General features: G+C 44.9%; 1 protein-coding gene across 1 annotated transcript in view; it reads left to right on the top strand.

Annotated features, from left to right (window-relative positions):
- Mipep (mitochondrial intermediate peptidase) overlaps window positions 1-24288 on the top strand; it is a 103537-nt gene that overhangs the window by 17206 nt on the left and 62043 nt on the right. The window contains exons 7-14 of the mRNA XM_032917779.1: window positions 207-363; window positions 4501-4549; window positions 7171-7231; window positions 11090-11142; window positions 17819-17972; window positions 19450-19527; window positions 21375-21579; window positions 23660-23769. Coding sequence (XP_032773670.1) covers window positions 207-363; window positions 4501-4549; window positions 7171-7231; window positions 11090-11142; window positions 17819-17972; window positions 19450-19527; window positions 21375-21579; window positions 23660-23769 — 867 coding nt within the window. The remainder of the gene's footprint in view (window positions 1-206; window positions 364-4500; window positions 4550-7170; window positions 7232-11089; window positions 11143-17818; window positions 17973-19449; window positions 19528-21374; window positions 21580-23659; window positions 23770-24288) is intronic.

The raw sequence follows: 24288 nt of genomic DNA, 5'->3' as shown, positions 1-24288 counted from the left end.
TTGGCAAATTGACTTCTCGGAGGGAACATGTGCAGTTGTGTCCTAGAAAAGCGCTGTAGACCTGGTGTGGCCTGTTCTTTTGCTTTGGAAGCCATGGCCAGCTGTGGGCAGTGTGGGGAGCATTGGCCCGGGTGATTGTTGTGTAGGCTTTTGAACCATGACATTTAGATCTTTGAATTTCTCTTCTTTCACCCTTTTAACTACAGGTTCGGGAGGCTGCTTATAAAATTTTCCTTTATCCCAACGCTGATCAGTTGAAGTGTTTGGAGGAGTTGCTAAGCAGCCGAGATCTTCTGGCAAACCTAGTAGGCTATTCTACCTTTTCCCACAGGGCCCTCCAGGGAACCATAGCTCAGACTCCAGGTGAGCCTCCTCATCCAAATTCTAAGAACAAACAGGATTTTGAGGAAATGGAATTTCTAGTGGAAGTGTGGATAGCTTGGGAGCCACCCTTGCAAACTCTGCTCCCAGCTCAGAACTTTTGATTTAAATATAAATAAATGGATTTAAAAAACAAAAGACCTTTGCCCTGCAGCCCAGCCTGTCTTTGAACTCAGACAGTCTTTGAAACTTTGAATTCAGTCTCATATTCTTGCCCGAGCTTCCTGAGCTGTCTTGTCCAACAGTGGATGGTTTTGTTTTTGTTTTTATCTATTCAGAGAACCATTTATTGATACTTTTGACATCTACTGATAGAACTCTAATTAGAGCAAATAATTTGACCTGTGTTGTGTGCACGTGCTGAGAGTAAGTCGACTCTAGGTTTTCACTTGTTATTAATTTTAAATGAATTTTCATTCTAACCCAGCCCAGTGTCATCAGGTTGGAATTTAGAGCGAGAGGATGAAAGACGATGGATTTGCTAAGCCCATAGTAGTGAGGTCATCGCCCAGAACAGTCCTGTGAGGAAGGTTTGTGCTAGGTGGATGAGGGAAGTTCGATTGGGTAAACTGGCCTTGTGCTTTTGAGGTCCTGATGATTCAGGATATCTGGGCCGTCACACATGGCTAGCAATGTCAATGAACGCATGTGAGCTTTTCAGAGGCATTTTAGCATCGACAGTTGAGGCAGTGAATCAGCAGCAGGGTGTTGAGGATGGCAGAGCCCCTTAGACTCCAGCTGTACTAGGGCTTGTCACCCCAGCCTTATTCCATGGGGCCAACTGGGAATGGAACTTGCTTTCAGTTCAGGTAGGAGTTCCAGCCGGGAGCACTGTGGGGAGAGTCTTGGGGACTTACCTCACCCAGCAGCACGTGTGCAGGAACCTCTCATTGCTCCTGAAGCTCGGGATCTGAGTGGGGCTGGCTGTCGATTGGGTAGTGTTTACTGTGATTTTAGGCTTGACATTATATTGTCTTCCTTAGCAAAGCCAGTCAAGCTTGAATGGTGGCACAGTGACTAAGAAGAAAAGGAAGCTGAGTGCGTTCTCTAAGGAGAGCAGAGGGATGCCCTGACTGGAAGACTGTGGCAGGGCAGTGTTGAGAGGCCTGGGGACTGGCCTTGTTAAAGTTCATGGGACTCACAGTAGCTAAAATCAGCCTATCTGTGGCAAGCAAGTTTGCCCTCCTGCCAAGTGGTTGGTATGGTGACATTTTGGAAGAAACTGCTATACACAGTCACATGAGATGTGACTTGTGTCCTTGAGGATTTAAGCTTTACAGCAAATGCTTAGTGTAGACAACAGCGTCATAAAATTTTAGCAGATGGCTGTTTGTCAACTAATTAAATGGCTTGTGAGTTTCAGACAGCAACGACATTGGAGAAATGGTGGGCTTTCCCAGAGAGCAGGGCAGAAGGAGAGGGACTGAGCTTACAGTGGCTGTCCATTTGGTGGTGAGTCAGAGACAGCCACGTAGTGAGCAGCATCGGGTTTATTTTTAGGGAGTCTCATATTCAGTGGTGTGCATGTGTGTGTACCTAACACGTGTATATGTGGAGGCCCGTGGTGGATGCTGGGAGTCTTCCCCAGTTGCCCTCCACCATGTTTTTTGAGACATAATCTTTCCTTTAACCTAGACTTCACCAATTGAGCTGGACTATCTAGCCAGCAGGCCCCAAGGAGCCTCGTGTCTTGACCTTCTGACTGTTGGGGTTACAGGCGAGTGTGGCTGTGTGTGTGTGTGTGTGTGTGTGTGTGTGTGTGTGTGTGTTTCCTGTGTGGACTCAGGTCCTCATGCCCACATGGCAAGCACTCACCTGACTGCATCATCTCCGCAGTCGGTCTTTGTAATGTACTCCTTCCAGACTTCACATGTCAGTAGGAAAAACACGGTTGACTGAATAAAACACGGCTGGGTGGAAATCAGATGCATATGGGGAGGTTTATCTGGAACTGTTGTCTGTGGTGGCTGAGATGGTGGAGAGCTTCGAATGCAGGCTTTTTTGTCTCCGTTTCAGTTTCTGACGCAGTTAACTTGGCACCCGAGAGAGAGTGTGTGAGACTTTGTGAAGATGACAGGGGCAAGGGACTGGCTGTGGCTGAGGTTAACCCCATTCTCTGCTTAGCCTGTCATTTGACTCAGAAAGGAGATAGCTTAAAGAGAGGGCAAGAAATTAAACCCATAGAAACGATCATCTGGAAAATATAAAGGCTGTGTTTGCGGCTGACTGAAACAGACATAAAGCATTGCGCGGAGCTGGAGGGCAGAGGGCAGCCTGGGATGCGTCCCTGGGCACGGAGGGTTCTGCTGCGTGTCCTCCTGGGTCCCTCTGTAAGCTGCAGTGAGACCGAGACCAGGCGGAAGACCTTGTCTAGTTATGCTTGGTGTAGGTCCGGAGTAGGCGACTTACAGTTGTCTGTAAATGAAGAACCGTGACCCAGGGAAACTTTGCTTTTTAATGCTGCATTTTTGGTGAACCGTTTTTCTAAACTGTGCTGATACCATGTATGTCTTTATTGGTGTCTATTATATAAGGTAATGGTTTCAGAGGCTGATTTTGTTTAAATGTCAGGAACTTTGACCCTGTTCACTCCCCACTAGCCTCCCTTGCTGTGAGCTCCCTGACTCTCCTCAGATGTGTGTCTACAGTTTCTTTGCTTAATGACATGATCTGAGAACATGGCGTTTGGGGGTTGGGGTTACCTAGGAGGATTTGGAGTGGAGAGTAGCGGTTGGCTCTGATCAAGATATATTCTACATGTGTGTTAGATTCTCAAAGAAGTTCAAAATTCCAAATGACTATCTCCAGTTCCATCCAGTTTCCTGAAGAAGACGATTCTTTATACCCAAGTAAAGCTCTCTGTCTGTCTCTGTCTCTGTGTCTCTGTGTGTGTGTGTCTCTCTCTGTCTCTGTCTGTCTGTCTCTCTCTGTCTCTGTCTCTGTCTCTCTCATTATTATTTCATCTGTGGATGAGCATCTAGACTGCCTCTGTAATTGGCTGTTGTGAGTGAGTGCACAGCACTGCCTTTGTACACTGACTCAGTACTTTGCATAGCACACAAGACAGGAGTGCTGGACCTGCAGGCGGTTCCCTTAGTGTTGAGGTCCCTTCACTGCTGATTTCTGGAGTTGTACTATTTCACAGAATCAGCAGTGGTGATAAGGGCTCCTCCCTGCCCACCCTTGCCTTGGGGTTTTTGTTCTTATTTTTTCATAACAGCCATTCTGATTAGAGTAGGAAGGATTCACATACGTTTGCATTTCCCCCGATGGCTAGGGGTGTTGAGCTATTTTGAGACACAGTCTCCCTTCGGAGCTGGGCTGGGCTGGCCTTGACTCCTGCATGCACTGATTTTTAGAAGCAAGCCAGCATGTAGTTAATCTTGAAACTTAAGAATAATTAGACATATCTGTGACACTTCTTGTTCATATATCCGGACAGGAGTTTTAGGTTTGTAAGGGTGTGAAAATCTCTGAAGGAAGATTGCCAACTCTGATAGTATGCAGAAAGGAAGAGCGTTTATTCTGCAGAAAAACCGGCATGTGGGAGTCAACCATTCTTTGAAATGGCAACCTCAGATAAAGACACACAGGCCTTCTTATAGGGAACCGGGGGAACTCTCTAGAAGAATTAGGTAATCTAAAATTTCATTGGTGGGTGCTAGGGGTCTCCCTTCCTCTGTCATGAGCATTTAATCATGTGATGAAATAAAGGGCTATCCAGTGCAGATGGCCCATTCCAAGATCGCTATTTCCCCTGAAACCAGGCCTGGTCCTCAAAATGGAGACAAATGGGGTCCTTAAGTGGAGACAAATGGAGTTTATATTGTCCTTTCAGGTTGTTTTCCTTTTGCTTTCAGTCACCGCTCTTACCATTGAGTGCAGTCTAAGGCTTTGGACTAGTATAGTACTCAGTTAGTTTAATTTGTTTTTCCAGGAGATAATCAGTGTCTAGAATTAATGATCATTTTTCAATCACATGGAGACAACTTGCCCACCTTGAAAATGATCACTTTAGGGGAGACTACATGTGTGAAAACTGTCACATTACAATTTTAGAATGTATGTCCGTGTTATTTCACATAATTGAAGGCATTTTCTTTTGGATTTCATCTTTAGAGACTGTCATGCAGTTCCTTGAGAAGCTATCTGAAAAGCTCTGCGAAAGGTTAGTCTGCACTCTATTTAATATTTCAGTTGTACAGTCAGCTCGTGTGTGTGATGTATGTTTGTGTGTGTGTTTGCATAGATCCACGTCCATCTGTGTGCAGGTGGAGGCTTGCAGCCGATGGTGTGTGCCCTCTGTCACTCTACCTCATACTGAGACAGGTTTTTTCCTTGAACCCAGGGGTGGACAGGTCAGACAGTCCATCTAGCGAGCTGATTCCCAGGGTTCCGGTATCTCCTCTTCTTTAACGCCTGCCTGGCATGGCATGCACCTGTGTCCTCTCTACATATGTGCACCTCCTAAGATGTCTCCCCAGTTTCCACAGTTAATTTTTCTTAAAGAGTCTTGTTTTAGAAATTAAGAAGCAGTTTACTGAGAATGTAAGTTTAAATGTGAGTCAGATATGTTGGCAAGAGATGATCCCCCAAGGAGACGTTGAGGACAGCCTCCCTGAGGTACTTGTCTAAGAACTTAGCCAGTTCTCTTTATCGACTCACTTTCTTCAACAACACCTTTTGTCAGCGCCAGCACCGACACGGTACCGAGTATCGGGCGAAAGCCTGTGGGATGAAAGAAACACACATACACAGGTTATTCGTGTCAAGCCAGAAGAGGAAGAGAGCTTCTGGTTTCTTTATTGACCCAACTATATATCCAAAGTATAGAACTTAGCAGGTATCTGCCAAACACAGTGGGGAACCCTGGCTGAGACTTCGGTAACAAAGGACAGACTATGTGGCCTGAATAAATTAGGAAAATAACCAAGAAGGCCAACTTAATTCTTTGACTCAGGTGAGAAGTACCTGGCCAGACTGCTCCCAGTTGGGGACAAAAGGCTTCTACATGTAAAGGCAGGGCTCAGCAGGGGTCGAACCTTGCTGGAGACCCAGAAGGTCTTGTTCGGCTGAAAACATGGCGTGGATGCAAACTTCTTGTGCGTAAACAGGAGAGGCTTTTGATCCACAATCTAAGACAAAAGGCCAGACAGTGACAAAGGCAACTAGGCCCAAATCCAATTCGGCTCCCACAACCTTTCCAAAATGGTTTTTTTTTTTTTGGGGGGTGGGTGGGTGTTGGCTTTTTTGAGACAGAGTTTCTTTGTGTAACAGCTCTAGCTGTCCTGGAACTTGTTTTGTAGACCAGGCTGGCCTTGAACTCACAGAGATCCCCCTGCCTCTGCCTCCCGAGTGCTGGGATTAAAGGTATATGCCACCACCTCCCGGCCCAAGATGTTGTTGAAACTATTTATTTTTAAACCCCGTCACTAATTATAACAAACTCATAACACGGCATGTCTCTTGGAGATAAATACAGGAGAACTTGGTTGCAGTGGGCCTCTGGATTTGGGTTTTTTGTTTTAAAGATTCTCTGCCTCGGGTTTGTAATGGCACACTGCATTCTCCTTCCTGCCCCACACCTGATGGTGGTCTCCTCAGTACCTTGCTGCTGTCTCTGCCATCCCTCTAGACCTTGCCCATAGTCATCTCTTCCAGCACTCGGAGGAGTGATGGCTACCTTGCTTTCTTATGGCCAGGGTTCCAGCAAGAGGTGTGCTGTGGTTTGGAGGGGGGTGTGCTATGGTTTGGATGGGGTGCTGTGGTTTGGAGGGGGTGCTGTGGTTTGGAAGTTCAAGCCTGTGGGCTCTTGTCTGCCTCACAAAGCTATCCAGTCTCCTTTGTCATTTTTTTTGACCATAGGAACACATTGGGTATTAGCTCAGATTTCTGTTTTGAAATTTTTAAAGGTTTATTGTATGTGTTGACTGTTTTGTCTGCATGTATGTGTATGTACTATGTGCATGCTTGGTGTCTGTGGAGGTTGGAAGCAGGTACCAGATCTCCTCAGATCTCCTGGGACTGGAGTTACAGAAAGTTGTGAGCAGCTATTTGGTGCTGGGAACTGAACCCATGTCCTCTGGAAGCCGTGAGAGCTTTTAACCACTGGGCCATCACTCCAGTTGTATCTGTTTTGGATTTAAACTTGTGCTTTGAGTCGCTTCTAATTTGGCTCAGATTTGTCACTTCGAAATCTTTCAATGCCAGTGAACCGCTGTCTCTGTTCCAAAGAAGAGGAACTGAGATTAAGATGTTTCTGTTTTCTCACTTTTGCTTGAAGAGTTCTCTGTTTATAGCTATAGATCGCATTTTTAGCAAATGCACCTTCTAATTGTATGTTTGTATGTCTGTATGTATGTATGCATGCATGTATGTATTCATGCACATATGTAGATTCTAAAAGATACTTCCTATTGCTCAGAATTTTTCCATGGGGAAGCCTTGAGTAGCAGCTGTAAACATGCTCCGAGTGAATGTTTTATAGAGAGGAGCTTGTTAGTTTCCCGCCTTTGGGGTGCTGACCTAGAGTCTGCTGGTGAATCTCTACCTGTTCCTGGTGCCCAGGCTTTAGTACTTTCAAGGCATTTACCTACATTGTGCGTACGGTAGCGATGACCTATGTAGTTTTATACAACACTTAGTAAAAGTTGGATTTTAGTCATGGTTTGCTTTTATAGTAAAAGACATACCGAATTTTATCATGACTGTTGGAAAGTTCATAAAGTTTATTCTTGTTGCAAATACTAATTTTTTTCTTAATAAGTAATGATAGACTTTTTTTTGCAGAACTAGAAAAGATTTTGAGATGATGCAAGGAATGAAAACAAAACTAAATCCTCAAAATTCTGTAAGTAAATGTGTTGGAAATGTTCACATAATATAAACACAGTTTCGACTGAAAGCAGCAGCTCTTGATTCTAGAACTTTCTTTGTTTAACTTTAAATTTGTTCTTTGCAGTTTTGTTCATGTGAATAGAATAATGTGATCATATTCCCCTCCCCATTGGTCTCTTATTCCTTCCCACCAAGCCCCTCCCTTTCCCCATCCAGTCCCCCTCATGCCTCTTGTGAATGTGTGCTTTACTGCATTTGCCTAGGGTGCCCATGTAACCATGGGTGCTGGGTTGTTTGTTTACTAGAGCAAGGGCAACTTGACATGGGAATGTGATCCCCCACCCCCAGCAATCATTAATTGTCTGTAGCTCTAGGGAGGAGTGGGGCCTTCCTACCCTCAGTTATCCCTTATCAATATGAAGGAATATCGATAGTCAGGTGTGTGTAGGAAGCCACAGTTGCTGTGAGTTTATGCGTGCAACAACTGCTCACGTGCAGAAGATAGAGTCTTACCACAAGCCTTCCGACCATTCCAGCTCTTACATTCTTTCCAGCTAGCCCTCTTCCACAGGTCACAGGCCTCGGAGGAGGGGTCATGGAGATGTATGCTTCGGGGCTGACCGTTCAGTAGCCACTTATTCTCAGCTCTTTGACCAGTCCCGAGTTTCTGCAACTATAGTGAGCTGTTGGAAGTAGAAGCTTCTGACAAAGGCCGAGCAGAGCCAGTCTGTGGGTGGACATGATGTGCAGAAGGCAGTTTGGGATTGTTTCCACTTAGCAAAGTAACCACAGTAGGTTCTGCCACAGGGCCTCTGACTTTTGTAGCTTCTAATCAGGTTTACAGTGTATCAGACCTGAGTTCCTGTGGCATGGCCTCAAATCCAATCAGAAAGCGTTTCATTACTCCGTGATAGTCATACCACTATTACGTAAGTGGGTTCATATTGTTGATTCTAGGACTCCCTTTCGATTTCCCAGAAGCCTGTGTAGTCCTTTTAATGCTTGGTCTTGCTGAATTTGGTGTTTGAAGTATTTGACACATAGTTCTGAATTAGAGGCTAACTGGAAACCCAGCATTTTTTTTTTTCAATTAATTGGTGTGTGTGCATTTACAAATGTATATTAACAGAAAATGTATTTATAAAGCACTGCTTCTGTTCTACAGAAAGTCAGCTTCCCATTTCATAGGAGCTTTTGATGAAGCCTAGTGGAGGCCTGATGTAGCAGGTGGCAGTTTGAACTTCAATGTTAACCTTGTGTTACACCTCCAGTACCTGCTGGATCACATGGTCCAAGTGGTACAGCAGCCTGCACCAGGGCTTGGGTCTGTCTAAGAGCCTTCTCCAGGCCCTACTCAAAGCTAGCAGGTTTTTGAGTCACTTGATATACGGGCCAGAGTAACAGACCCAAGTGAGGAATGTGTTGTCTCCAGAATCCAAGTAGGCCCACTAAGCTTTGTGCTTCTTTCTCGATGGTGAGAGGGGCCGGGTACAACAGTTTATCTTTTGCCTGGAAAGGACTGTCTCTGCATGCCCCATACCTGGGACTCCTGAAAGTTTCGCTCGGTGGAAGGCCCTTGGATTTTGACAGGACTTAATTTCACATCCTCTGAGGTGAATGTGCATTGCAAAGAAGTCCAAGGTGGCTGCCACCTGCTGTTCAGTCGGTGCTCTCAGCGTAATGTCATTAGTCTAGTGTAAATCAGTGTGAGATTTTGCGGAAGAGACAGATGGCCAAGAGCCGATTGAACTGTTATGACACAGGGTTGGAGAGTTAATATACCATTACGTATATGTTGTCTTCAGTTCATAAGGTCATATGAACTGAGGTGATAGAATAGACCAAGTCTCTTTGTGGCTAGACTGCTGCCCAGGCACTTGGGACGTTGTGAAGTGATAGGACTGCAGACATTAGGAGCTTTGTGTCCACGGGGCTCTAAGGTACCACAGGCTTTTTGGGGTTGTATGCGCCATTCTTTCACAGCTGTTACTTTGATGGTGCTTGATTTGATAGCCCCTTTAGAGCTATAGGCATGGGGAGATACACAGAAGGGAGCCTTGTAGATTTGGAAACTAAGCCAGTTTCTCAGACCTACCCACTAAGATGTAGATGATACATCGCTGGACTGCGTAGGATGAAAGCAGCACGCCCATCTGGGGCCTCCCGCATCTGGCCTGGTAGCTAATGTTCATGGAGGGCACATCCATACAGGATACCAGGTCATACAGCAGAACTTAGTCGGGTGGACCAAACAATTAAAAATATGTTGCAGAAAGCTAATTCAGTCAAAGCAGATGTACATTGTACCTTTCCTCCCAGTATTTTGGGTGACCGGATGCAGGTAGCCCTGCAAATGTTGAGGTTCTGATCTTCTCAGGTAGTCTCTGTCTGGGCAAGTTGATGCTTGTGCCTTAGGCATGTAATAAACTTTGTGTGTTCTGTTTTGTTGTTGTTGTTGCTTAAAAAGCACCCTTCTTGTGGGTTGTGGTTTTGGGTGAGTTGTGTGGAAGTGTGCATGTATGGAAGCCAGAGGTCAACTTCACAAGTCATTTCCTATCAGCTGTTCCTCTTAGTTTTTGAGATAGGATCTCTTAGTGGAACTCAGAGCTCAATGGTTCAACCAAAATGGCCGCCCAGCCAGTGAGCCTTGGGCATTTTTCTGTCTTTTCTTTCCTGGTGCTGGGATTAAAAATAGAAACTGCCATGCTCAGCTTTTTACATGTGTTTGGGGATTAAATTCAGGTCCTCATTATTTCATAGCAAGAACTTCATTGACCAAGCTATCCTCCCATCCCCATCATGTGCTCACTTAACCGCTCTCCTGTTAATCCACTTGGCCCTCCTAGACCGTGTGCTAAGGCTGCTGTCTGCTTATGTTTATGGTAGGAGCCCTACTCTGCCATGCGCAGGCGGTGCATAGTCAACAGCTAGAGGAGCTAGAGACTGGGTACCGAGCTCCCTGCCTTTCAGGTCATGACGAGAAAGACCAGAGTCTGCACTCTCACATCACCACACATGCTGTGCCCAAAGCACCATGGTGCCATGTGGGAAGGAGCACCTGCTTCCTCAGGGTGCTAAGCTGAAACTCGGAAGGGTGAGGACACAGGGCAGCTGGCAGCGCTGAGCCTTACTCTGAGCCGGCTGGTGTGCCTGTGTGAGAGGTGCTGTTGACCTATTAGCAGGTACTCAATGAGTGACATCATGTACAGTCTAGTATGACCTCGGGTAGGTGAAACCATCCCTTCAGGTGCTCAGGCTTGCTTTCCACATCCTTCATTGGCTGTCACACAACTGCTATTGCTTCGATAATGAAATAATAATATAATGTAGATTATATTATTATGTTATAGTATAATTAATATACCATTTATAATACATAATATATGTTATATAACTTATTATTATTTTGAGACAGAATTTGGCCTTTTAGCAGGGCCTTGAACTTGGGGTCCAAAGGGCTGGGATTGTAAGCCTCAGGGCCATGTTCTGCTCGATTGGGGTTGGCTCTGCTTCCGGTACATTTTAAATGGTTGCTTTAGTTTAGGGGCTGTACCCTAACCTTCCTGCTCCTCTCATTTTACTACCTGCAGTATATTTCGTGGACTTCTATATGGGTTATGATTTGGGAAAACCTTCATTCTGGCTAATTAATGTTGACTGTTGACTACACTTTAGGACGTCATTTACCTTGGCCCCAGATTCTAGAGTTGTGCCTTATTTGTATCTCTGTGCATTGGCTACAGAAAAGTCAAATTGTGCCTTACCATGGTTAAAACTTTTTTAGAAAGGGCTTTTATTTTATAATCTGGCCAAATTTCTGATAACAATAGATAGTCAATATCTTTGCTGACAGCGAACCATTTCCTTTCAGGAGCTAATGCCTTGGGACCCTCCCTACTACAGTGGTGTGATTCGTGCAGAGAGGTAAGCTTCTCCAGAAAGGCCCCTGTGAGAGGAAGATGGGAGTTCTATGCACTAAGCACTTTGCACATTAGTAATAGAGCCGCTCGGGTCCTACGTCATACACCTGCCTTCCCTGAGACATGTCTCTCCCTGATGACAGAGCTGTACTTGCTTTAGCAGATCATCCCTTCATCTGTGTCTGCTTCAGTGAAATATTCCTCATGAGTCTGCCTTAGCCTTTTTACCTGTGTCCACCTCAGGAAAACACCCCTTCGCATGTTTGCCCCAGCCAAACACCATCCAACACAAATGACTTTCCAAAGAACCCTGAAGTTTCCACTTCACATGGGGCTGTTTTACTTTATGTTAAGTATTTCAGATGCCCCTAAAGAAGGAAAACAACCTGTTCAGAGTAGTGGAGAATCAGCGCCTGTTAGGTCTGCCCAGGAGTGACGTAGGAAGACTGCAGTGGGAAGAAGGACTGTGACTTAATCTCAAGGAGCAGCTGCTGTTTGCTTTTTCAGTTAGGTTCTTCAGAGAATGAAGTCTTTCAAGTATGCAAAAGATATACGAACTACATGAAGAGATGAGAAAAACATCCAAAATAGTTTTGTTTGAAATGAAAACTTAGTTTTGAATAGGCAGAAGTACATTTGCATGGTTTAAAACGTTAGAACAAAGATGTTCATTAAGAATTGTTGGCCCTGCCCTTCCCTGACCACCAGAGGCCATTTTCTAGAGTTGTTCAATCTGCCCTGTCAGAGGTTGGGTTTGCTCTTCATGCTTGGGTAGGCATGGTGTCTTTTCCTGCCAGCAGCCAGCCTCAGCAGCCAGCCTCAGGGCCCTGGGTGTGTGCTGGCTGGTGCTTGGCAGCGAGATGTCTTTGGAAGGCACAGTTTACTATTTACTCCCTGCCAGGCCTCAAACATCCCAAGTGCAGTCACATAGTGAAATAAATGTGTTTTACACGTATTACCGTAAATCACTGGAAAATCACTCAGACAACATGGGACTGTCACAGAAGGTCTTCTATTAGTGTAAACTCACTCAGACAACATGGGACTGTCACAGAAGGTCTTCTATTAGTGTAAACTCACTCAGACAACATGGGACTGTCACAGAAGGTCTTCTATTAGTGTAAACTCACTCAGACAACATGGGACTGTCACAGAAGGTCTTCTATTAGTGTAAACTCACTCAGACAACATGGGACTGTCACAGAAGGTCTTCTATTAGTGTAAACTCACTCAGACAACATGGGACTGTCACAGAAGGTCTTCTATTAGTGTAAACTCACTCAGACAACATGGGACTGTCACAGAAGGTCTTCTATTAGTGTAAACTCACTCAGACAACATGGGACTGTCACAGAAGGTCTTCTATTAGTGTAAACTCACTCAGACAACATGGGACTGTCACAGAAGGTCTTCTATTAGTGTAAAATCACTCAGACAACATGGGACTGTCACAGAAGGTCTTCTATTAGTGTGCGAAATCTTACGTTTGGTGGTGGAGACATAGTGACCTTGGTAGTTTAAAATTTTTAAAAATGAAACTATCATGAAATTATATTTCAAAATTCAATACGAACAGAAAAGGATAGCGTGAGTACCTGCCTAACACTCCCCTTCTGGGTACAGTGAGTGTCAGGCTGTACTGCGTTTGTTTCCTCTGTTCTCCTTTAATTTGTTTGTAGTTTTGTCCTTCCTCCCTTCCTTGTCCCATGCGTTAGCTACACACTTGCGAGTCAGTCTTAGATTGTCCTCTTCTCCCTCTCGTGCTCACTCCTCTGAGGAAGACACGGATGTCTTATGGAACTTGAACATCCTTCTCTAATGCTAATCTGTCGTCTGACGCCTGGCCTACAGCGGTGTTTCCTCAGAGCGTGCACGATCAGTTTTCTGTCACTAACAACATATCTGAGAGTGGTTCTCTGAGGAAGAGAAGTTTGGGTTTGCTCCCGGTTTTGGAGGCTTCAGTGTCTGGTCCATGGGCCTCCTTGGCTTGGAGCATGTTGCTAGGCAGTGCAGCATGGTGCAGGGCACATAGTGGAAGGGCTGCTCACTTCACAGCAGTCAGGAGGCAGATAGAGTCAGAAGAGGTGGGAGTTGTTGTTGTAAAATTATGTTCAAGGCTGTCTTTTTCCCTCTCTAGATCCGGCACCGCAGTGCCCCAAGATATCTGGTAGATACCTTGCCAGAACCACACATCCCAATTCTGTGGCTGCCCAGTGTCTCTGCTGCCACATACTCTCTTAAACTAAAATTGCTACAAGAAAGAACACACAACACAATAACCTCTGATCCAATGGATAAGATATAATTGCCCACCTAAACATACAAAGCCCTATACACATCCATTTCTTAAGAACATTCATAACAACCTGTAAATACACAGAGTGGAATCGTAACATCAGCCTCCATGTTCTCTCCGTGCGTCTCTTGCAGTCTCCTCTGGTCTCCCATCTCCTGTTCCAGTCTCCTCCTCTTCCCTCAAACTTTTCTCCCGCCCATCCTTCCTTCTCATCCAATGACAGGCCTCATTCCACCTTGTACCTGCCTCACCTGTATGACAATCCTAATAGTGTTCTATTCAGTGGCATACTCTCGATGAACTAGCTTCCTTCCTAGCTTCCTTCCACTGGGCCCCACATCCTGAAGATTCCACTGTTTCCCAGTAGCACAGGGCCTGGGAGCCCAAGCCTTTGGTGGCAGTCAGAATCTATAATGCCTTAGTTTGGATTTTACTGCTGTAAAGAGACACCATGGTCATGGCAACTCTTTTTTTTTTTTTTAAAGATTTATTTATTTCATGTATGTGAGTACACTGTCACTGTCTTCAGACGCACCAGAAGAAGGCATCAGATCCCATTACAGATGGTTGTGAGCCACCGTATGGTTGCTGGGATTTGAACTCAGGACCTCTGGAAGAGAGGTCAGTGCTCTTAACCACTGAGCCATCTCGCCAGACCCTCATGGCAACTCTTATAAAGGAAAACATTGAATTGGGGCTGGCTTACAGGTTCAGAGGTTTAGTCCACTATTGTCATGGTGAGAAGCATGGTAGCGAGCAGACGTGGTGGTGGAGAAGGAGCTAAGAGGTCTACATCTTGATCCGCAGGCAGCAGGAAGGGACTGTGTGTGCCACACCGGGTGTAGCTTGAGCACAGGAGGTCTCAAAGCCCGCCCCCAGTGACACACTTCCTCCAACAAGGCCACACCTCCTAATAGTGCCTCTTCCTATTAACGAGCATTCAAACACATGAGTCTGTAGGGGCCATTCCTACTCAGACCACCACATACATGGTGACAGCACCAACTCTGTGTTTCACCTATTAGTTTGTGAGAACTGTGACCCAGGCAAGACCTGCACGTTCTAGTTGTTGATCCCCACCCCTCAGTTTTACTCAAGGGTAGTGGTTCCCCTCTTCCCCTTGCATCCCATCGGCTGTTGTTGCAGAGAACACGCCATTTGTCTGGCCTGTGGCTTTATGCGGCTGTTCCATTATGCATCGCACTGGTTCCTCTCTTGCAGTCATTCCTACAGGCTGCGTGCTGTTTGTAAGGTCCCAGTGTTAAATGCTTCCCCTTGGGGTAGGGTGCCGCAGTGCCATGTCACAGCAGAGGACGTGCATTGGTTGGCCGATGCCCCCCTTCCACTGGTCTCGCTAAGAGTCAGCCTAAACAGACCGTGTATGCCCACTGGTGACTGCATCCTGGGGAGCGTCAGGGTGTCTTACCTGGAAAGCATGCAGCCTGCTGGTTCTAGAAGCCTGGGAGCAGCCACTTCCCTACCTGCCACATGACCTCACAGTCTTTGATGGGCTTTGTGTGAAGCAGTTCTTTTTTTTCAATTGCCAATCTTCAAAATAAGGATTTAATAGCCTCCTATGTCACGACCTTTAAGTATTTTTTAGCTCTCTTCTAAATTCAGGGAATCTGTTGATTCAAACAGTTTGTGTTTATTATAGTCATTGTTAGGAGGGTACCATATTGGGCAACTGCACTGAGACGTTTTACTACATTTTACCCCGTCCCCCCATTGTTCTCATTATTTAAACTGGATGGCTTTGTAGTTATTTTGCAAATTTTGGATAGTCTCATTTATTCCCCCATCTGTCTGTCTGTCTTTCCCCCCACAAGTCAGTGTCTCGCTGTATAACTCAATGTTTGCCTCACACAACGCGTGCCCGCCTTGCTTCTGCCTCCAGAATGCACCTCCGTGTCCTGCCATTGTTCCCGTTCAGTGACCCAAGTCGGTGAGCCCTCTAAGACGGCCTTCGTTCCTGTCGCCGTGTTTCTAGTTTCTAGCGTATTCCTTTGATTCTGGAGTTCCTTCTTCCACATGCATTACCCGTCTGTTCTGGTGACCCTCTCTCCTTTCTCCTTTAGAGATCTTAAGGTGTCACTCCTAAGTGTTTCACAGCCCTCTCTGTTCATGTCCGCATCCCTGCTGTGTCAGACAGGTTTGTCTCTCCTCACCACTGTTGGCAATAAACGGTAACAGAGGTAAACACTATTGCAAACGAAGCAGTTTTAGACACTTCGTTCTGCAGAAAGGAACAATAGCACAGAGAGAAGGCAGAGGCGGCTGGCGTGGCGATGGCCTTTACAGTCCCCCCACACGAGTGATTCCTGGCCTATTTTTCTGGAAGCCGTCTTCTCTCCAGATTGCCCATCTTACTCCTTTAGAAAAAAATGCTGCCATATCTGATGAATAATTGGGGGCTTCACACTGCCCCTTTTCTGATGGAGACTCAGTCACATGGTGGACTGCCTGAAACTCTTCTGCTCTCAGATGTGAGACAAGCAGGCACCAAGCCCCCAGCATGGGTGCCTTCTGCTTATCTGCAACTCTGATGAAGTCCAAGCACGTCTCAGATGGGTCTTGGCAACCTCTGTACTACACTCCAACAGCAGCATTCAGTCAGTCAGTATAGAAAGACGGTGTTCAGCCACATCTCAGGGAGTTCCAGCCCTAGATTGGGCACTCTGTTGCTTTGGGTCCTGAATAACAGTATTCGGCTTTGGATATTGGTAACAGCCACTGAGCTTGATGGCTTGTGCCCTTGAGGTGACCCCAGTGTTCTCAGCCTCTTCCTACTTGCTAGGGTGGGTCTGGAGGCTGAATGATGCTTGGTTTGGGTATTTCTACATCAGTTCCAAGGACTTTTGGTTAGGTTTTGGTTAAGTACTTTCTTTTAAGGGGAAGTCCATAGTAAGAACAGAATGTTCTGGCAATATTTCAGAATGGTTCCTTTTCTTCTACTGACTACTGGCAGGAGAGATTTTTCTCTACCTTAAATTTGGGGATTGTAGGGATCCTGGAACTCATGCAAGTGTGGTGTGTTGTACATGATGAGGGAGTTGTGGCCTTCTGCCTGTCATTTCAGTTTTGGGGGAAGCGGTTTGCTGTATGACCTGGATGCTACTGGGTCCTGCTGCTGTCCCATTTGTTCCCATTGCTCTTGCTGTTAGAGGGAGTGGTGACTTCTGGGTCCCTTGAGCATCTGACCAGCAGCCTGGAGTTTCCTTTCCGCCATGTATTCCAAGTTGGGTGTGTTCCTCTCTAGGTGATGGGAGCTCTATCGGTGCTGTCTCCCCCCACCTCTTCCTCTGAAAGTCCTGGGATCTGCCCTTGATCAGATGGTGATCACTTGGCTGTGTCCTCTGCAGGGACCTTTCCCCACAGTGCAACAACATTCCTTTGTTGGCCCTGAAGACTGCTTTCAAGTTGTGTCTTTACATTGTGCATTACTGTCCTCCCATGGTCACAACCTTTTTTCTTCTCCAGCATCCAGGGCAAACTCGCTTTTCTTAGCACAGTTATGTGTACCTAGACAGGCTGGTTCTTATTCCTTCCCCATGTCCTGTCTCTCTTAAAATACCTAATTCACCAGTCATTATCATCAGTTGTTTATGGGATAAGAAGAAAAGAATACAACAAAAGAGACAATAACAAATGCAGTCCTTACATGTAGGAAATAAGTGGAATTCTGAGTGACTGTGCACTGTTTGGCATGGGCACGGCTGTGCCATGGACCTGTGCCTCAGCCCTGTGGGAGTGGCAAAGCCTTCCCCAGGTGCGGCTTAAAGGGATGGCAACTGTGTGTGCAGAAAATCCTACCATAGCCTTCTCCCCTAGGATATTAATGGCCTGAACATTGCTCTCCTACAGATACTGCTCCTGCTGAGATTAACTAAACTGTCTCCTTGTCCAACTGTCTACAATAATCCTGCCTCCTTGTTTGTCTGGATATCATAACCCCAACTCCTCATTCTGACATATGCAATAACCCTGTGCCCTGTTCACCTGTATGTAGTAAACACACTGGGCTTTCAACATGATGTGGCCTCTCCACCAGGGAGCTCATAGCACCCAACTCTGGCTTTTCTGTGTCCGTATGTCTGTCCTTTCTTCATCCCCTCACTGCCCCAGTGAGGTTTCCAGGGTCCAAGCCACGTAGCAATGAGACTCATAAGTTTTAAAAATCAGTCACATCTCTGCTCTCACCTCCCCACATGTTTCCTGCTGCTATCGATTGAATTGCTGGGTGTAGATCCAGACACTACAGACTGCCAATTGTGCCCCTTTCTGTGCATCCTTCTTTGTTACTCTGGTCCTAAGTATAGATGAACAACTAGCTTTCTGGAAGCCAACAGAAGTAACACTGCTGACCCCTTCTTCCCTCTCTTAGGTATAATATTGAGCCCAGTTTATATTGTCCGTTCTTATCCCTTGGAGCTTGCATGGAAGGCCTGAATGTCCTATTTAACAGACTGTTGGGCGTCACCTTATATGCAGAACAGCCCTTCAAAGGAGAGGTGTGGTGTAATGACGTCCGGAAGCTGGTAAGCCTCCCCCTGCTAAGGCAGCACCTAGGGCCCCAGGGCCCTGTTAGTGGGTCCCCAGCAGTGTCTCCTTTGACCTCTTGTTTCCTGACAGGGCGCCCCAGCTCGTTTCTCCTTCATTAAAAGTTCAAGCACCGCTTCCTCCGATGTAGGACCTTGTACAGAGTGTGGGACAAGAGAGTTAGTTCTCCAAAGCAGGCGTTGTCAGGAAACCTGATAAAGCGCCAATTCCGTTTACACACTTGGAGTGGTCGTGAATTCTAGCTGCTAGTAAGTCTGTGGATACAATGGCAGTGTCCTGGCCCTTTTTAGTTCCCACAGGTATTGCCCCTAATTTTTCAGGCTTTTTCATGTGTTTGCAGAGGTCTTTGCATCAGACATTAATTTTACCCTCTGTCTGATTTATTTGACTTTGATGACAACTTGAAGCCTGGAGTTTTGCCTTTCTCCTATTTAAGGCCCACTTTTACTTGGGATATGAATATTTTAATCTTTCCTCAGTAGGTTGTGACTTTCTCGACCCTATATTAATCTGTCCCCAGGGTTTCATGGGGCAGTGCCATTTATTTCTTCTACATACTTGCTGGGTTTGCTGCACTGGGTACCCAGTCATGCCTGCTGCCTTGGTACCTTTGGCCACGCATAGAGCATGGGCTAGGTATGAAGCAGGCCAAGCTAGGAGAGCACTCTATCTCTGTTGCTGTTCACAAAATAGCCTGTCATGTTACTAACTTCCCAAATGTACAGGTTGGGGAAAAGTCAGGATGTAATTAAAAAAAAAAAAAAAAAAAAGCCAGTGACAGATACAGGAGTCAGCCTTGGTCTTCTGCGACAGCACCAGGCCATGGTGCTCATTGCTGTCTCTTTTGGTGCCTTGAAAGAAAATTGGTGCCCAAGAGGTACTTTGCAGGTGCTCGCTGAGGGAGGGAGACGGGGAGGAAGGGAGGGAATAAATAGACTTGCTTCAAAGTTGAGAACAGCAAATTGTAATCACCAAGTTCAGAAAAACAAGGCAAGAAGGAGCTGAATGACTGTGTAGGAACAGAGCTGCGTTTCATCAGTTCTGGATTCAAGGGCATGAATGTATATGTTGTGTAAGACAGGGAAGGAAATAACTTACCACGAAAATTGTCAAGCCAGCCTTTCTTCCCAAATCTTTTGGGTGTTTTGTGAGGAGCCTTCTGTGAAGAGCTGTGATTTGTGTAGTTAATATTCAGGGAGGGCAGATACGACACAGGACCCAAAGGAAACACAGGATTTCCAAGTCCCGGGCTCCAGAGGTGGAGCAAATAGGTGAATATCTTGTGAAAATTAGGATATATTAAAAAAATTAGGAAAAAAGTAATTAAAATGGCTGTGGCTATGACTGGGTGTTATTTAATATACAGAGTCTTGTGATTTTCTGCTTTGTTTTGTGTTTTCGAGTTTTTGATTGGGTCACGGGTCACTGACCATTAAATTTGAACTTGTATTCTAGGCTGTTGTTCATGAATCTGAAGGGTTGCTGGGCTACATTTACTGTGATTTTTTCCAGCGAGCAAACAAGCCACAGCAGGTAAGCCTTCCTCCCTATACAGTAGGGTTGTCTAGAAGTGGCTGGCAGTTTATCAGTATGAATGTGAACTTGACATGTCATTTTTACAGTTCCATAATACTTAAAGGCACCAAAGATTTTCTAAATATGTAAATGCGAAGATAGGAGAGAATTTGAAAGTAGATCATGAGAGGAACTGCATGGATCAGTATTAACTAACTATGGGTCAGTATTAACTAACTATGGACCAGTATTGACTAATTATGGATCAGTATTAACTAACTATGGATCAGTAATAACTAACTATGGATCAGTGTTAACTAACTATGGACCAGTATTGACGAACTATGGATCAGTATTAACTAACTATGGATCGGTATTAACTAACTATGAATCAGTGTTAACTAACTATGGATCAGTATTAACTAACTATGGATCAGTATTAACTAACTATGGATCAGTGTTAACTAACTATGGATCAGTATTAACTAACTATGGATCAGTATTAACCACTCGGATTTGGAATGTGATATTAACTAATTATACTGGGTAACAGTTTACAAGCTCTTATTTTTGAAAGCCAGCACATAAATGCTTTATATATTCACACCTTTTAATGTTTACCGCAGCCTTTTGAATTAGGCTTTAATACAGTGAGGTTCTGCACTTGCTCAGGACATAGGTAGAGGTCTTAGGCCTTCACCCTAAACATTCTGTCTAGAGCCCCAGCTCAACCCCTTTCCATGACAGACAGTTGTCCTACTTCGCATCTCAGTTGAGTAATTGTCTTCTTTACCTGGTTCATCTGTGACATGTCTGTGAGGGATTGTCTTGACTGTTAATTGATATAGGTGGTCTCAGCCACTGCCATTGGCACTGTCCCCAGCCAGGTGGGCCTGGGGTGTATCAGAAAGCAAGCACTGTTACTCCATAGGTTTTTCCCTTCAGTTCCTGCTTGGATTGCTGTCCTGATTCCTCTGAGTGATATTCTATAACCTGGAAGTGTAAGCCAAAGAAACACTTTCTCCCACAAGTTACTGGGTCCATGGACGATGTCCCGCCACCAGTAGCTCATGGCAGACTGGCTTCTTCCCTTCTGCTGCATACTGCATGTGCACACAGATGTACTAAACACCTTTAGTATTTTCATGCAATGGGAAGTGCCGTGACTTCAGGTTAGGGTCACAGGTCGCATTCTACATTCTGCAGGTCAGGCTTGTAGAGACAGATCGCTTTCCTTGGTGATTTGGCTAACGGAAGTCAAACAGAGGACCCAAAGACAGGTCAACATCTCTGGGTCCCAGCTTCTCCCTCTTTCCTCAGCAGGTGGCAGTTTAAGGATTCTCAGCCTGGGCTCTGACACTCGTCTGGGCTCAGATCTGGGAGGCAACACATCCAGCTTGGGTGCAGCAACTCGATGTCTTGAAGACTTAGTTTCAGTTGTCTTTTCTCCTGTCGTTGTGAAGGAGTGACAGTCTGTCTGCTCCAGACTCTGCTAATATAATTCAGGCCATGGCTGCTCAGGAACAAGGATGGCAGACTGGAAGACTTTCTGCTGGTTGCCTGACACCAGGGCCATCAGGGCCTTTTCCTACTCACTGTTAACATTAGAGTGTGGTCTCAGCTCTTCATACCGTTGTTCGCAACCCTGTACGCATCAGGTCAAGGCATGTTTTTGGAGTATCTGAATAAAATCCATCAATACATTTTAGTGGCTTAAAAATTAAGACTTTAGAAAACAAGGAAGTGGACATAGAGGATAGAAGTAGAGCATGTTAGACGTCTGAACTCACGCATTTCCATAGAGTCTTATATCCAGACTTGTTCTCTAGAGTGTCTAACACCTTGTCTCTGTATTTCCCTCAAAGGATTGCCACTTCACCATCCGAGGGGGCAGATTAAAGGAAGATGGCAGCTATCAGCTCCCAGTTGTCGTTCTCATGCTGAATCTCCCTCATGCTTCCAGGGATTTCCCTACCTTATTAACTCCTGGGATGATGGAAAATCTCTTCCATGAAATGGGGCATGCCATGCACTCAATGCTCGGACGCACTCGGTACCAGCATGTCACTGGTAAGGAAGGCTTGCTTTAGGAATCTGTGGTCATTTCTAGTATGGCCTTTGCTGTCTAAGGTCTTTCATCTCAGGTGGCCTCATCGTGTCACTGCTGCACACTAGGTCCTCTCACATTCTCTCTTGATGGTAGGAAATCTCAGGTGTCAATCTTGAATTTATATTTTGTGACAGCACAGGGGACTTACACTTGTGTGTGTGAAGAGAGTACGTTTCTGTCTCCTTAGTCCCTGGCACAGTTACTGAGTGAAATTTTTTCCATTTAAAATAAAACTCCCTATATTTTTTTACAAAATAAAATTATTTCTTAAAAGTATGGTAAAGTAGTTTTAAATGTACTACTTCTATACAATATTGTTATTATGCTTTATGAATTTTTAATGATGCCTGATTACATTCAGGATTTTATTCTTACCTTTCTTGTCTCTAAGGTGCTGTTTTTGTTTTTCTAATTTTTTTGAGACAAGATCTCTAGTAACCCACACTGGCTTTAAACTCACTGTTATAACTCAGGCTGGCCTTGAACTCACTGGATAATGTAAGAGTAACCTTTATTTGCCACATGTAATTGTTATCTCACAGGCTTACTAATGAATAAATTCACCGTTTCTAGCTCTTTCTGAACATTGGCTGGTTCAACTCAGCTGTTCTGGCCCAAATTCCTGTTCAATCTGCTTCTCTTGGCTTCTGACTGAATTGCTCTGCTTGACCTCAGACTAACTCTGTCAGTGTATTCTAATCTTCTGACTCCTTATTCTCTGGTCATTCTGTTTTCACTTGCAACTTGTCTCTGTAAAACCGTACTGATAAAAACACACACACCCACCCTCCCTCCCTCCCTCCCTTTCTCTCCCTCCCTCCCTCCCTCTCTCTCTCTCCCTCCCTCTCTCTCTCTCCCTCCCTCTCTCTCTTTCTCCCCCCCTCTCTCTGTCTTTCTGTGTGTGTGTGTGTGTGTACATCTGTGTTTCTGTATGCTGTTCTCTTAAGTTGCCTCTCTTCCCTGTGCCGTTCTTATGAGAGTTGGGTGTATCCTATCTCTGACTCATTCAAACTTTTCTCTGATTCATTTTTGTCTGCCCCTCAATTTGATGTCACTTTCAAACATGGCTGCTTCCACTAACTTTACCTTCATTGTTTGGGATTAAAGGTGTGTACTAAGGGAGTGATTATATTCCAGCAAGAGGGATTAAAGGTATGTCATTATAGCTGGATTACACAGACCCAAAATGTCTTTGGATGTGAGCCCTTGCCAGAGCAGCCATGTTGCTAGATTAAAATTCCTCTGCAGTATTACTCAGGCTGGACTTGAACTCACTGTATAATTCAGGCTGGTCTTGAACACCTGATCATCCTTCCCCCACCTCCCAGGTACTGGGATCACAGGTGTGTACCATCACACCTGGCTGTACTTTGTCTGAAGTCCTCAGTTCACTACCATTAGCATTTGATCACTTCCTGATAAGGTGTTAGCATCCATTGCTCATTAACTAACTCTGAATACACAGAACTTGGGCAAGAGAATGATGTTTGACGAGACTGTGTGTGGGTTGACTGGAACAATAGCGTATCTACAGGAGGTTCTTAGAGACTTGTTGCCTCAAGGAACTTTGACTTTAAAATATTGATTTTTCTTACCAAAGACTGACTCTGTTACAAAGAGCAGTATATAGCTTAAGTAAAGTCCTTTGAAAACAAATGAAGGCTAAAAGCATTTGGAAATGGAAGTCAGTGAACTAAATACAAATGCCTTACTGGTTGTAAGAGGGTTCTAATTTATGTTTCATGTCAAGCCAGCACAGCAGAAGACAAGCTATGTGGAGAGGGTGTGAGCTGTCGCTTTGTAAGGCGTTTCAGCAGCTGTGCAAATATTTCTTTTTACTCTTAATATAAAGAAAAATATGTAGGATTATAATAAACTTTTCTGCAAATAGGTACAATAATTTTATAGAGTAAATTATTGGTTCAGTGAATTAAAACTTATTATAGTTCATCAGAAGTACAAACAAGTTTTAAAACGCATATAATATGAAAGACAAACATGTTGATTTAACTCATACCTAATTTTTCCTCTTCTCTTCAGGGACCAGGTGCCCTACTGACTTTGCTGAAGTTCCGTCTATTCTGATGGAGTATTTTTCAAATGATTACCGAGTCGTCAGCCAGTTTGCCAAGCATTATCAGACTGGTCAGGTAGGAACAACTAATGGAGGCTAATCACCCCTGATCCCAAAATTTTAAATTCAAAACTTTAAACACTGACGTGTGCCACAAGTAGAAAATCACAGACTTGAATTCACATGACAGGTCATAGTCAAAACAAAATACACAAAACAAAATGCCACCTCGAGTGGCCTGTGAAAGAGTGAATTCCCGTTAAGAGTTGGGTCTTATTCCTACGCTGTGTTAGCTATGTATGCGCAGATATCCCCAAACCTGAAAAAGCTAAAAATTTGAACTAGTTCTGGTCTCAGGCATTTTGGGTAAGGGGTTCTTATGTGTGGTGTTGTATTGTGCATTGGGTCACCATGATTGGCTCTACTTATGGCCTGCCGAATACCGCTCAACTTTCTGTGTTTATTCCTTTTGTTGTCGTAGACACCACCTCTCAAGCAAGCTATCATGTCATATTTTTCATCCATGGTCATATGCAGGGAAATAGCTGCCTGTATCCGATGCCCAATAATCTTCTTCTCTGTCCCCATCTTTACC

Source organism: Rattus rattus, chromosome 12, assembly GCF_011064425.1.
Source record: "Rattus rattus isolate New Zealand chromosome 12, Rrattus_CSIRO_v1, whole genome shotgun sequence".
NCBI lineage: Eukaryota > Metazoa > Chordata > Mammalia > Rodentia > Muridae > Rattus > Rattus rattus.
This window is presented reverse-complemented; position numbering and strand designations above follow the sequence as displayed.